The sequence below is a fragment of the Erpetoichthys calabaricus genome, chromosome 7 (genome assembly GCF_900747795.2).
Source record: "Erpetoichthys calabaricus chromosome 7, fErpCal1.3, whole genome shotgun sequence".
Taxonomy (NCBI): domain Eukaryota; kingdom Metazoa; phylum Chordata; class Cladistia; order Polypteriformes; family Polypteridae; genus Erpetoichthys; species Erpetoichthys calabaricus.
The window spans coordinates 178,471,290-178,485,711 of NC_041400.2; the positions used below are offsets into that span (position 1 = coordinate 178,471,290).

Genomic DNA, 14,422 nt, shown 5'->3' on the forward strand with positions numbered 1-14,422 from the left:
CGCATAGTGTGGGGGAGGATCAATCTCCTCAGTCTGTCAGTGGAGCAGGACGGTGACAGCAGTCTGTCGCTGAAGCTGCTCCTCTGACTGGAGATGATCCTGTTCAGTGGATGCAGTGGATTCTCCATAATTGATAGGAGCCTGCTTAGCGCCCGTCACTCTGCCACAGATGTTAAACTGTCCAGCTCCGTGCCTACAATAGAGCCTGCCTTCCTCACCAGTTTGTCCAGGCGTGAGGTGTCCCTCTTCTTTATGCTGCCTCCCCAGCACACCACCGCATAGAAGAGGGCGCTCACCACTACCATCTGATAGAACATCTGCAGCATCTTATTGCAGATGTTGAAGGACGCCAGTCTTCTAAGGAAGTATAACCGGCTCTGTCCTCTCTTGCACAGATAATCAGTATTGGCAGTCCAGTCTAATTTATCATCCAGCTGCACTCCCAGGTATTTATAGGTCTGCACCCTCAGCACACAGTCACCTCTGATGATCACGGGGTCCATGAGGGGCCTGGTCCTCCTAAAATCCACCACCAGCTCCTTAGTTTTGCTGGTGTTCAGTTGTAGGTGGTTTGAGTCGCACCATTTAACAAAGTCCTTGATTAGGTTCCTATACTCCTCCTCCTGCCCACTCCTGATGCAGCCCACGATAGCAGTGTCGTCAGCGAACTTTTGCACGTGGCAGGACACCGAGTTGTATTGGAAGTCTGATGTGTATAGGCTGAACAGGACCGGAGAAAGTACAGTCCCTTGCGGCGCTCCTGTGTTGCTGACCACAATGTCAGACCTGTAGTTCCCGAGACGCACATACTGAGGTCTGTCTGTAACATAGTCCACGATCCATGCCACCAGGTATGAATCTACACCCATCTCTGTCAGCTTGTCCCTAAGAAGCAGAGGTTGGATGGTGCTGAAGGCGCCAGAGAAGTCCAGAAACATAATTCTTACAGCACCACTGCCTCTGTCCAAGTGGGAGAGAGATCGGTGTAGCATGTAGATGATGGCATCCTCCGCTCCCACCTTCTCCTGGTATGCGAACTGCAGAGGGTCGAGGGCGTGGCGGACCTGTGGTCTTAGGTTGTGAAGCAGCAGCCGCTCCATAGTCTTCATCACATGCGACGTCAGAGCAACAGGCCGGAAGTCGTTCAGCTCACTAGGACGTGATACCTTTGGGACTAGGGTGATGCAAGATGTTTTCCAAAGCTTTGGGACTCTCCCCTGTTCCAGGCTCAGGTTGAAGATACGCTGTAGAGGACTCCCCAGCTCCAACGCACAGACCTTCAGCAGTCGTAGCGATACTCCATCTGGACCCACTGCTTTGCTGGCACAAAGTCTTCCATGATGTTGTGTTTCATTTATGTTCATTAGTTTCTACTTTGTTTTTGATGTATTTTAACAATTCCATCCATCCATCCATTATCCAACACGCTGAATCCAAACACAGGGTCACGGGGGTCTGCTGGAGCCAATCCCAGTCAACACAGGGCAGAAGGCAGGAACCAATCCCGGGCAGGGTGCCAACCCACCGCAGGACACACACAAACACACCCACACACCAAGCACACACTAGGGCCAATTGAGAATCGCCAATCCACCTAACCTGCATGTCTTTGGACTGTGGGAGGAAACCGGAGCGCCCGGAGGAAACCCACGCAGACACGGGGAGAACATGCAAACTCCACACAGGGAGGACCCGGGAAGCGAACCCAGGTCCCCAGGTCTCCCAACTGCGAGGCAGCAGCGCTACCCACTGCGCCATTTTAACAATTCTGCCGCCCGTTTTAACAATTCTGTATCCTCATATGTGATAGTTGTGTATTTTGTGAGTGATATCAGTTATTACTGCATTATTATATCTTAGTTCTGAGGGGGCAATGGCAGGTTGGCCATCTGGCCCCATTTATTAATACCCATCAAATGCACAACCTCCCTGGAAAGGGGTCTCTCATTGAATTGCCTTTCCCAGGATTTCTTCCCTTATTACAGTTTTTTTTTGGTGGAGATTGGGGGGGTTCTTGTCTTCTCAGAGAGTCAAGACTGGGGGGGTCTGTCAAAAAACAGGGGCCATTAAACCATATTGCAGCATTCCTTGTGCGATTTTGGGCTATACAAGAAGTAAATTATTATTGTTGTTGTTGGAAATGGCTAAAAATTATTACATAAAGCTTTGAATAAAATCAAACTACATAATCTAATGAACACTTTTTCCACCTCAGGGTCTTAAATTATTACATTTCTTTATTTTAATTTTATAGGCAAAGCATTACTGCTCAGATGACTGGATGAAGTCCCAAGTGGAGGACACAACTGAAGTGGAAGGTTAGTAGAACGGGCAGTTTTTAATAATTATTTATTTATTGGTTTTAAAGATTCTGCTACTCTTACTTGTACAAGTGACTGCTACCATGTGCAGGTGTTTGATTCAGGACAATTTTGAATCATCAATAGCTACCATTTTGAGACCTACTGTCACTGTGATGAGGTAAGCAAAAGGTGGCAATAGAAAAATATTATTATTATTAAATCATTAAATTTATATCACAATACTACTGTCTTCTATATAGAGATACTACTATCTTTATACTCAAAGCGCATTACACAATGAGAGGGGAGCCACTTCAACCACCACCAATGTGTGGCATCCACCTGGATGATGTGACAGCAGCCATTGTTGCACCAGTACGCTCACCACACATTAGCTGTTAGGTATTGAAGAGGTGAGAGATAAAGCCAGTTAGAGACAGGGGATGATTTTGGGCAGTTTAGCAAGCACATCAGGATACACGAAGGATCCCCAGGGATCTTTTATGACCTGTCACAAGAAGAAGTCAAAGACATCATGAAGGTTTGAGGCAGCCACCCCGTATATTGTTCCAAGGCTGCAAAACAGGTTTGAATTTGAACAGAGATGTTCACAGATCCGAGTCCAAAACAGAACTAACTCTATTGTATCAAAAATGGCATCTTTATCAGTCAGTGTAGGAAATTACGTCATTGCCTTCAGAACCAGAAGTGACGTCATCACAGACACCAGAACCGGAAGTGACGTCTTCAGAGGCTCCAGGACCGGGCGGGATTTCCTGAGAATGGTCTCTAAGGAACTGAGAGAGACAGTCAGTGCAGCATGCCGCCCCCTGGTCTGGCGTGCAATTACTATCACTCAGGCCCTATAGTTGCCTCCTACTCGCACATGTGTGACAGACCACAGAGAGTCAGGTCCTCAGTTTTATATGTCATCCGAATGACGGTGCCATGTTTACAGCACGATGTACCCAGAGATGTTTCTGCAGCTTCACTGGAGTCCACCTGTGGTAAATTCAGTTGACTGGACATGATTTGGAAAGGCACACACCTGTCTATATAAGGTCCCACAGTTGACAGTTCATGTCAGAGCACAAACCAAGCATGAAGTCAAAGGAATTGTCTGTAGACCTCCGAGACAGGATTGTCTCGAGGCACAAATCTGGGGAAGGTCACAGAAAAATTTCTGCTGCTTTGAAGGTCCCAATGAGCACAGTGGCCTCCATCATCCATAAGTGGAAGAAGTTCGAAGCCACCAGGACTCTTCCTAGAGCTGGCTGTCCATTTTAACTGAGCGATCGGAGGAGAAGGGCCTTAGTTTGGGAGGTGACCAAGAACCCGATGTTCACTCTGTCAGAGCTCCAGAGGTCCTCTGTGTAGAGAGGAGAACCTTCCAGAAGGACAACCATGTCTGCAGCAATCCACCAATCAGGCCTGTATGGTAGAGTGGCCAGACGGAAGCCACTCCTTAGTAAAAGGCACATGGCAGCCCACCTGGAGTTTGCCAAAAGGCACCTGAAGGACTCTCAGACCATGAGAAAGAAAATTCTCTGGTCTGATGAGACAAAGATTGAACTCTTTGGTGTGAATGCCAGGCGTCACGTTTGGAGGAAACCTGGCACCATCCCTACAGTGAAGCATGGTGGTGGTAGCATCATGCTGTGGGGATGTTTTTCAGATGTTTTACACCTGTCCAAAGGTCTTCCTAAAATCTGAATGGATTTCACCTTCACTTGATTCTTCTTTCCAAAATATACCATTCTTCAGTTTTAGACAAAAGGGTTGATGCACAAACAAGTGAAGAAATACTTATAATACAGTATTGTTTTGCTTTTAGGAATTGTTACAAGCATCTTTATAACAGAAGACTGTCGACTGGATTCTCTTAAAGTCTGGCCTGGACTTGGAAAGGGCAGCCCTACAGTTCTTGCTAAATGTGGCTTCTTCTATTCAGGTAAAACCTTACGACATCTCCTTTTTTTTTTATTAAAAAGCATACCCACACTTATGTACACCCATTTCCATTATTTATAAATTTGAATGGCAGACATCAGGGCTGTCCACATTTGTATTTTCCTATGAACCAAACTCAAAAATCATAGGCCATGGTCCTCTTTTATTGATATAAAACGCAAGGAGACGAGGAGAGGAGGCGAGAACCCCTGACGAATGCGCATGCTGGGAACCCTGATTTCATTTTCAGACTCCCTTACACAAAGCTCAGAGTGAAACTGACTGTGAATCAAGTAAAGCTTTATTTATCATTAATTTCATAGGACTTCAAGTTGTCCAGCAACACACCAGATTTCCAACATATGGTTTTTATTTATAAACATCCATCCATCCATCCATTTTCCAACCCGCTGAATCCGAACACAGGGTCACGGGGGTCTGCTGGAGCCAATCCCAGCCAACACAGGGCACAAGGCAGGAACCAATCCTGGGCAGGGTGCCAACCCACTGCAGTATTTATAAACATGTTCACTTTTTATTTATAATTTTTCAGTCGGGTTCCAATCCAGGTGGTTCGTCGTGTGATGATCAGTGCATGCACCCAACCAGACTTACCATATGAACTCAGTTCTTCCGCAGATAAGTCGGGACTTGATTTTACTGTATAATTTCCGGTATTTTATAATGTCGGTCGTGTAAGTCGAAAGTGGAAAACTCACACTATTGGTCCAGGAGATTATGATATGCTAAGGCCCACCTGAGAGATTAACCACGGAGCACACGACCTTTTTATTTCTATGTATTGTGCCTACATGACCACACAGTAATACCCAAACTATTCCGAAGCAACGTTTTCACTGATTTGTGTTTTTTGTATCTCACACCCTCATAAGAGCATCCCTTATCTACGATGGAGTGTTCGATCAGAAGAAAATCCATCCATCCATCCATCCATTATCCAACCCGCTATATCCTAACTACAGGGTCACGGGGTCTGCTGGAGCCAATCCCAGCCAACACAGGGTGCAAGGCAGGAAGCAAACCCTGGGCAGGGCGCCAACCCACCGCAGGGCACACACACACACACCAAGGACAATTTAGGATGGCCAATGCACCTAACCTGCATGTCTTTGGACTGTGAGAGGAAACCCACGCAGACACAGGGAGAACATGCAAACTCCACACAGGGAGGACCTGGGAAGCGAACCCGGGTCTTCTAACTGCGAGGCAGCAGCGCTACCCACTGTGCCACCGTGCCGCTCTTCAGAGGCTTGGTTTGTGCTCTGACATGAACTGTCATCTGTGGTACCTTATATAGACAGGTGTGTGCCTTTCCAAATCCTGTCCAATCAACTGAATTTACCACAGGTGGACTCCAATGAAGCTGCAGAAACATCTCAAGGATGATCAGGGGAAACAGGATGCACCTGAGCTCAATTTTGAGCTTCATGGCAAAGGCTGTGAATACTTATGTACATGTGATTTCTCAGTTTTTTTATTTTTAATAAATTTGCAAAAACCTCAAGTAAACTTTTTTCACGTTGTCATTATGGGGTGTTGTGTGTAGAATTCTGAGGAAAAAAATGAATTTAATCCATTTTGGAATAAGGCTGTAACATAACAAAATGTGGAAAAAGTGATGCGCTGTGAATACTTTCCGGATGCACTGTAAAGATAAATGGGTATTGTGTGGCAAGACGGGGCCCTGTGTCTGTTGTGTCCGGGTTTGGGGTGCTATACGCCCCCTGGTGGTTCACAATTACAGTACAATGTCCAGAGAAATGCTTAGTTGCTGTGCCTTGAGACGACTATAAGGGACAATAGCAATACATAACTTTATAAATACAAAAATCATGAATAGAATGATAAATATGTTTTATTATTAATAATAATAACAACTAAATAGATGACTTAAATTAAATAACATAATGTCAGAGAGTTAACAATAGGGCATCATGTATTTCTGGATATTTTCCTTATTTAACATGCGGTAAAGTCATTCGTCTGACCAATTTCAGAGAAGATGTTTAGTTCAGATTGGATCAACTTTATTAATCCCAGGGGCAATTCAGATGCGTACAGCTGCAGCAGAAATACGCAAAAACAAGGATACAGACTCGCAGGACAGATAAGACAGCCAATCAATAAATCAATCGATAAATAAATACAAAAATTCACTTAAAGAGTACATCGGGTGGAAGCATTGAATTGCCTGATAGCAGTGGTACGAAACGATCCCCAGAAGTGCTTCTTAGCACACCGTGCTGGACTGAGCCTGAGGCTAAAAGTGCATCAAGACAGCACCTCCTAGAGGGGATTTTTTTCATGATGGCATCCAATTTTGCCACCATCCTCTTTTCAACAACAGCTTCCAGTGTGTCCAGGGTCTGTGATGCAGTAGTCTTTGCTGATAAGTTTTGTTATATTTTAACTCAGGTTGCTTCCCCTGAAGACCACAGTGTAGAACACCACTGTGGCTACTATGGACTGGTAGAACATTTCCAGGAGTTTGCTGCACACATCAAAATATCTGAGTCTCACTAGCAAGTCCAGTCTGCTTTGGACTTCTTGTGCTGTCAGACCAGTTCAGTTTGTTGTTCACATGAACCCCCCAGGTACTTGTAACTCTGCACCACTTCCATATCCACCTCCTGAATGGTCTCAGAGGCTGCTTGGCCCCCCATCAGCTCTTTTGTCGTGATGATGTTGAGTTTCACCTTGTTCTCCCTGCACCACAAGACAAAGTCCTTCACCCCTACTCTCTCTTCTGTTTCTTTGTGGTGGCGCCCTGTGCCACCACCATCTACTCAAAGCACCGTGATGTTCCAACATTGATGGATTAAAAGCCAGAAGTCTGCATGACCATCATCATCAAGTCCTTCCGTGAGAACCTTAAATACAAAGAGGACTATTTCATTTATGTTAGGTAGAATGCCCGAGGGGACTGGGTGGTCTCATGGCCTCAGAACCCCTGCAGATTTTATTTTTTTCTCCAGCCGTCTGGAGTTTTTTTTTTGTTTTTTCTGTCCTCCCTGGCCATCGGACCTTACTCTTATCCTATGTTAACTAATGTTGTCTTATTTTAATTTCTTACTTTGTCTTTTATTTTTCTTTTCTTCATTATGTAAATCACTTTGAGCTACTTTTTTGTATGAAAATGTGCTATATAAATAAATGTTGTTGTTGTTCACCACCTTCCTGTCCTCCAACTCATCTCCATTATTAATGCAGCCCATGATGGACGAGTCATTAGTGAACATTCTGGACGAGAACAGGCCATTCAGCCCAACAAAGCTTGCCAGTCCTATCCACTTAATTCTTCCAAAAAGTTGAGTTTTGAAAGTCCATAAAGTCCTATTGTCTACCACACTACTTGGTCTCTTATTCCAAGTGTCTATCTTTCTTTGTGTAAAGAAAAACTTCCTAATGTTCGCGCGAAATTCACCCTTAACAAGTTTCTAACTGTGTCCCCGTGTTCTTGATGAACTTATTTTAAAGTCACCGTCTTGATCCACTGGACTAATTCTCTTCACCTCTCAAACTTCTTTTGCTTAAACTGTAAAGGCTCAGCTCTTTTAATCTTTCCTCATAACTCATCTTCTGTAGCACCTGAATCAGCTCAGTTGCTCTTCTCTGGATCTTTTCTAGTGCTGCTATGTCCTTTTTGTAGTCTGGAGACATCTGAACATTTCTGAAGATGGCAAGCGCTGGTATTGTGCTGGAAGTCTGTTGTGTGGAGGGTGAACAGGAAGGCAGACATGACGATACCCTGAGGTGCTCCAGTATTACACACCACCATTTCTGTCACACAGTCCCTCAGCCTCGAAAACCGCTGTCTATTGGTCAGGTAGTCCATGATCCAGGAGACGGTGGGGGCATCAAGATTCAAATCCCCCAGTGAATGAAGCAGAATGGTGTTAAAGGAACTGGAAAAATCAAAGAAGATGATCTAGACTGTGGTGCCAGCTTTGCTCAGGTGGGAGCATGTAGCATGTTGAACAGATGTTCTCATGAGGAGAAGCTTGCCTTTGTGATGCAGGACGTGCGACAGGTTCACCAGTTATCTTTAGTATTAACTTGGACTGGATGGAACTTGAAGTTAAATAAGTGTTCATTGGTTGAAAACCTCAAGTGTTACATCATTAGGAGTGTGTTTGTGTAACATTTTGAGAACCCAGAACTGTGCAGAGAAGTGGACAGGTTATGTTATTTCATAGAGCTTTATTGGTACCTGTAGTGGCCTTGGGGGTGCCGAGTAAAGATGAAGGGGCTGAGTGAGAGGAGAGAGTGAGAGAGAGAGAGAGTGAGAGCTCCAGTGACACCACCAGGTGGCTCTCTGCTTGCAATGTTTACAGCCTGTCCCTGTGCGGCGCTGCTGCTGCTTCTGCAGACCTTGCTAATCCAGCCATTTTAGGTTTGTGGCTGGCGACTGGCAGTCCGGACTGGGATGTGACCCACTCCATGACAAAACAGTATCCTTTGCTCTTTGTTAGTAAGATGGATGGCGGGTTCTGCAGGGTCCATCCACTAACCAGAAAACAGAGGGACTTTAAAATAAAACGGAGGTCCTTATAGTGGGTCCATCAGCTAAAGCCCAAATTGGTCTTGATCTTCTCGGCTCTTCCTCTGTCTTTTCCAAACCTCAAGTCCGCAATCTTGGTGTTATCTTTGATAGTAACCTCTCTTTTGAGAAACAAGTAAATTCTGTAGTCAAGAGTTGCTTTTTCCAACTTCGTCTATTAGGTAAGATCAAGCCTTTTTTATCTTCTAGGAATCTTGAGATAGCTACTCATGCGTTTATTTTTTCTCACCTCGATTACTGCAACTCGCTGTATTCTGGAGTTAACAAATCCCTGATACACAGGTTACAGTTGGTCCAAAATGCTGCTGCTCGCTTTCTGGTTGGGGCAAGAAAGTCGGATTCTGTTTCTCCTATTTTAGCTTCTTTACTCTGTCAGTTTTCGAATTGATTTTAAAATCTTGCTGCTAGTTTTTAAATCTTTACATGGGCTTGCTCCTGCCTATTTATCTGAACTGTGTGTTTTACATCAGCCATCTAGAGTGCTTAGATCTTCTGGTCAGTTGTCTCTGGTTGTCCCTCGTACCAAGTGTATAACCAAGGTGGACAGACAGGGGTTTGGCAGCTGCTGCTCTTCGCCTGTGGAACTCTTTACCTCATCACATAAAGGAGTCGTCTACAACTGAACTGTTTAAAACGAGATTAAAGACTCATTTCAATTCACTTGCATTCAGTGACCTTCAGTAATACTGATGGCTTCCTCTTTGTGATTATATTACATTACTTCTATTTTTTATGGATATAACATTACTTCTATTTATTATGTATTTTATTTTATGTTCATATATTTTATTTCTATTTATGTTTTATGTTAATTTGTTCTATTTTTGTAAAGCACTTTGGCAACAGCATTACTATGTTTGTTTAAATGTGCTATATAAATAAATTGACATTGACTTTCCCTTCATTTTTATTTTCACAGGAAAAGGGGAAGCAGTTAAGTGTATTCAGTGTGGCGTTATGATTACAGACTGGGAGCCTGAAAGCACATCTGAGGACCTGCGGAGAAGGCACAGTGAGAGGTACAGTAGATGTATGAAGTATAATACACAAAATGTGTCAACTCCTTTATTTGAAAACTAGTAATTATTAGCACTAAAGGACCACTTGTGTTTGTTGCAGCTGCCCATTTTACACTGACACGAGCCTAGAAGGAGGACACATGGAGAGATCAAGCACTGCAGCCTGCAAGGTGAGAATAAACTCAGGGCAAGAGCAAGAGCTACACCTTCACCACCCTGCTTTTCCTTGATACTTGGTTTTCAAAAGCTTTCCAGTCCGTTATGAAGTGCACCAATAATAGACACCACTACTTACCTTTTTCCATTTTCCAAATGTCATAGGTGCAGGAAGTATTGTTTTTTGTGGAACAAAATGCATTGCAGGTTTTCAATGTAAAATCACAAACTGATTTCTTTAGAACACGTTTTTTAACATTTTTAGGAGGCCTTAGGAGGACAGTGTCAGAGGTGGAAATTTTTTGAATGTAGTCAGGGCCGTCTTAACGCATAGGGGCCCCATGCTAATCTATATACAGTATGTTGTGACTTGCTGTCAATAAATAAATACTATACTATACTAAACTATAAATATTTGTTATTGTGTTACAAGTCGACATTAGCATTCGTCTCTGATTTAGCATCACGGTCACCTCTGCAACCTCACGTGCATGTATGTGTACGGATCTCACGCACTACATAACGTAACGAAAAGCATATATGTTAACGTCACTTCAATTCAATTCTCTGCAAAGAAATTTCGCAAATGTTTGTGCTGAACACTTGATTAATAATAAACAGTCAGTCAGTCATTATCTAACCTGCTACATTCTAACACAGGGTCATGGGGGTCTGCTTGGAGCCAATCCCAGCCAGCACAGGGTGCAAGGCAAGAACAAATCCCCGGGCAGGGCGCCAGCCCACCGCAGGGCACACACACACACACACACACCAAGCACAATTTAGGATCGCCAATGCACCTAACCTGCATGCCTTTGGACTGTGGGAGGAAACCCACGCAGACACGGGGAGAACATGCAAAGTCCACGCAGGGGGGACCTGGGAAGTGAACCCAGGTCTCCTAACTGCGAGGCAGCAGCGCTACCGCTGCCCGACCCCACTGCCTTAATAATAAATAATTCATAGTAATTTCATACTGTGCCATCTCCGTCTGTATGGTTTACCAATTGAGTATTATTTATATGTTGAAATTTTGGTGTTTTTCAAGGCTCGTGATATATTGTTCAAACGTTTGTGTTGATTCATCTTTGCTGTCCAGCATGTTTTTTAATGTTTAAACACTGATTTTGTTTAAAGTACCAATACAATAAATAGATGTTTGATTTGATTTTATCGACCATTTACATTTTTATTCCTGTGAGTGGTTGTGTAGGTAGGGGCCCCAGTGCACTGCTTTGCCCTGGGAGCCTATAATGCTGTTAAGATGGCCCTGAATGTAGTAACTCAGGAATGAATGACTTGTTAAGACAACTTGTACTTGTTATTCTGAATAACTGATTAGGTTCTGAAGAATTCAAACTGTTCATCTTCAAGCTTTTAAAGCTTACTGAAGCCTATTAAAAAAAAATATATATATATATATATATATATATCGTGTTAAAATTGAGCGTTCTTCTACTTCATGTTATTTGAGATATTGCTGAGAGATGATGGCTAAGTATTTGGTTTATTGTATTTTAATAAAAAGATACTTTGGTTTTCTCTCATACTGCAAAGATTTGAATTTAAGTAAATTGACAAATGATAATTTTCTTGCTGTAAGGGAGTGTGGATGTATTTTAAATACACAAATGGAGGTCTGAAAATCAAAAGTAGCAAGATTTAGGAGTCGTAGTGGACTCGACACTATGAACTGCCAAACAGTGTGCAGACTCCATTAAGAAGGCTAACAGAATGTCAGGTTATATAGCGCCTTGATGTGTGGAGTACAAGTCACAGGAGGTTCTGCTCAAGCTTTATAACACACTGGTGAGGCCTCATCTGGAGTACTGGGTGCAGTTTTGGTCTCACTCTGGACGAGAACAAGCCATTCAGGCCAACAAAGCTTGCCAGTGCTATCCACTTAATTCTCCTAAAATTACAACAAGTTGAGTTTTGAAAGTCCTACTGCCTTCCACACTATTTGGTCACTTATTCCTCTGGTCTCTGTGTAAAGCAAAACTTCCCAATGTTTGTGTAAAATTTACCCTTAACAAGTTTCCAATTGTGTCCCCGCGTTTGGATGAACTCATTTTAAAATCCACTGGACTAATTCCCATCATAATTTTAAACACTTCATTCATGTCACCTCTGCTTAAACTGTGAAGGCTCAGCTCTTTTAATCTTTCCTCATCTCACCCCCTGTAGCCCTGAATCAGCCTAGTCGCTCTTCTCTGGACCTTTTCTAGTGCTGTTATGTCCTTTTTGTAGCCTGGAGACCAAAACTGCACCCAGTACTCCAGATGAGGCCTCACCAGTGAGTTATAAACCTTGAGCAGAACCTCCTGTGACTTGTACTCCACACATCAGGGCGCTATATAACGTGACATTCTTTTAGCCTTCTTAATGGAGTCTGCACACTGTCTGGCAGTTGATAACTCCTAAATTCTTCTCATAAGGTGTATTCTCGATTCTCAGACCTCCCATTGTGTATTCAAACCTCACATTTTACTTCCTACTGACATTAAATTTCATCTCCCACAAATCTGCCCAAGCTTGTCTGCTGTCCAAGTCCTTCTGTAATAATAAAATTTTTTCCAGATTATTTACCAACCCACCTAATTTGGTAACCTCCTGTGATTTGTACTCCACACATCAAGGCGCTATATACAGTAACCTGACATTCTGTTAGCCTTCTTAATGGCTTCTGCACACTGTCTGCTAGTTGATAGTGACAAGTCCACTACGACTCCTAAATCCTTCTCATAAGGTGTACTCTCGATTCTCAAACCTCCCATTGTGTATTCAAACCTAGCATTTTTACTTCCTATGTGTCATACTTTACATTTACTGACATTAAATTTCATCTGCCCAAGCCTGTCTGCTGTCCAAGTCCCTCTGCGATGATTCAACGGATTCAAGATTATCTGGCAGTCTACTTTCGTGTGTTCTTTGAACTCTTGATTGTGCGTCTTTATTCACTTTCTTCATTTAGGGAGAAGAGGTGTGCCTCCAGGATAGACCTGCTAGGAGCTTAGAAGACCCCCCTGTAAATGTAGCAGGTAAGAAGACGAAAAATGTGAACAACCATCAGTGGAATGACTGCAGAATTTTCTGTGTTTCTCTATGTTTCATTTTCAGAAAACACGTATTGGTGCTTTTGTCTTTTTGTTAAGCACAACGTCCTTAAAAGTCTCTCCTCTATGAATATCTCAAGATTTTTCAGTTCAGTCAGTCAGTCAGTCATTGTCCAACCCGCTATATCTTAACAAAGGGTCACGGGGATCTGCTGATGCCAATCCCAGCCAGCACAGGACCCAAGGCAGGAACAAATCCTGGGCAGGGCACCAGCCCACCGCAGGGCATTTTTCAGTTCAGAGAGTCTAACTTCCATCCATCCATCCATTTTCCAACCCGCTGAATCCGAACACAGGGTCACGGGGATCTGCTGTGAGCCAATCCCAGCCAACACAGGGCACAAGGCAGGAACCAATCCCGGGCAGGGTGCCAACCTACCGCAGGACACACACAAACACACACTAGGGACAATTTAGAATCGCCAATGCACCTAACCTGCATGTCTTTGGACTGTGGGAGGAAACCCACGCAGACACAGGGAGAACATGCAAACTCCACGCAGGGAGGACCTGGGAAGCGAACCCAGGTCTCCTAACTGTGAGGCAGCAGTGCTACCACTGCGCCACCGTGCCGCCTGAGAGAGTCTAATTTGTCAAAACAAAAAAGCAGACATTTGTCAGAATCAAACATTCATTTTGACAGAACACAAATTTTGATTGTCCTCTAATCTAAGGCAATACTTTCTGATAGCATGAAATGACTGTGTGGGAGCTAGGGGGTCACTGTTGCCCCTTCAACCCAACAGACAGACACGCAGGACGCCAGGTAAAAGCACTAAGAAGGTGCTCTCCAATCACCACAGCCACAGATAACAGCCAAGTAAACACAATACTCCGTACACTCAACTCTTCTCTCTCTTTTTCTCCTCCACACCTCCCAACAAGCGTTGTCCACCTCCTCCTGACTCTGGCTGTCCTGCTGCATTCACAGCAGTCCTTTACATCATGCTTCTGCTCCTCCGTCCACGTGACCTGCCAGCACTTCCGGGTCAGATGGAGAACTTAAGTTTTTAATCAGCCCAGCCAGTACTTTGGGTCCTCCATCCTCATGACCCACTAGTACTATTGGGCGAGGTGAGATCCTTGTCTCCCAATGTCCTACAGCATCCCCTGGTGGCACCCATGGTACCCAACAGGGCTGTGATGCCAAACTCCATATCCCATGGTGCCCTGTGGGAATCGTAGGGAAGCTGCCATCCAGCGTCCTGGGGGAGGCAGTGTCCCAAAGTAGCTGCATTCCCCCATCCTTCTAGTTGAAGGTTGAGCTTCTGGCTGTCTATTACAACTGTAAAACTT

General features: G+C 44.0%; 1 protein-coding gene across 3 annotated transcripts in view; it reads left to right on the forward strand.

The window, feature by feature from the left end:
• Positions 1–14,422, forward strand: part of LOC114654912 (baculoviral IAP repeat-containing protein 1-like) — an 828,238-nt gene that overhangs the window by 22,823 nt on the left and 790,993 nt on the right. For all 3 annotated transcript variants that reach the window (XR_007935441.1, XM_028805760.2, XM_051930027.1), the window contains exons 5-9: positions 2,255–2,318; positions 4,138–4,254; positions 9,755–9,854; positions 9,955–10,024; positions 12,985–13,051. Coding sequence is in view for 2 of the 3 variants with exons in the window: in XM_028805760.2 (XP_028661593.2) it covers positions 2,255–2,318; positions 4,138–4,254; positions 9,755–9,854; positions 9,955–10,024; positions 12,985–13,051 (418 nt within the window). In the remaining variant the exon portion in view is untranslated. The remainder of the gene's footprint in view (positions 1–2,254; positions 2,319–4,137; positions 4,255–9,754; positions 9,855–9,954; positions 10,025–12,984; positions 13,052–14,422) is intronic.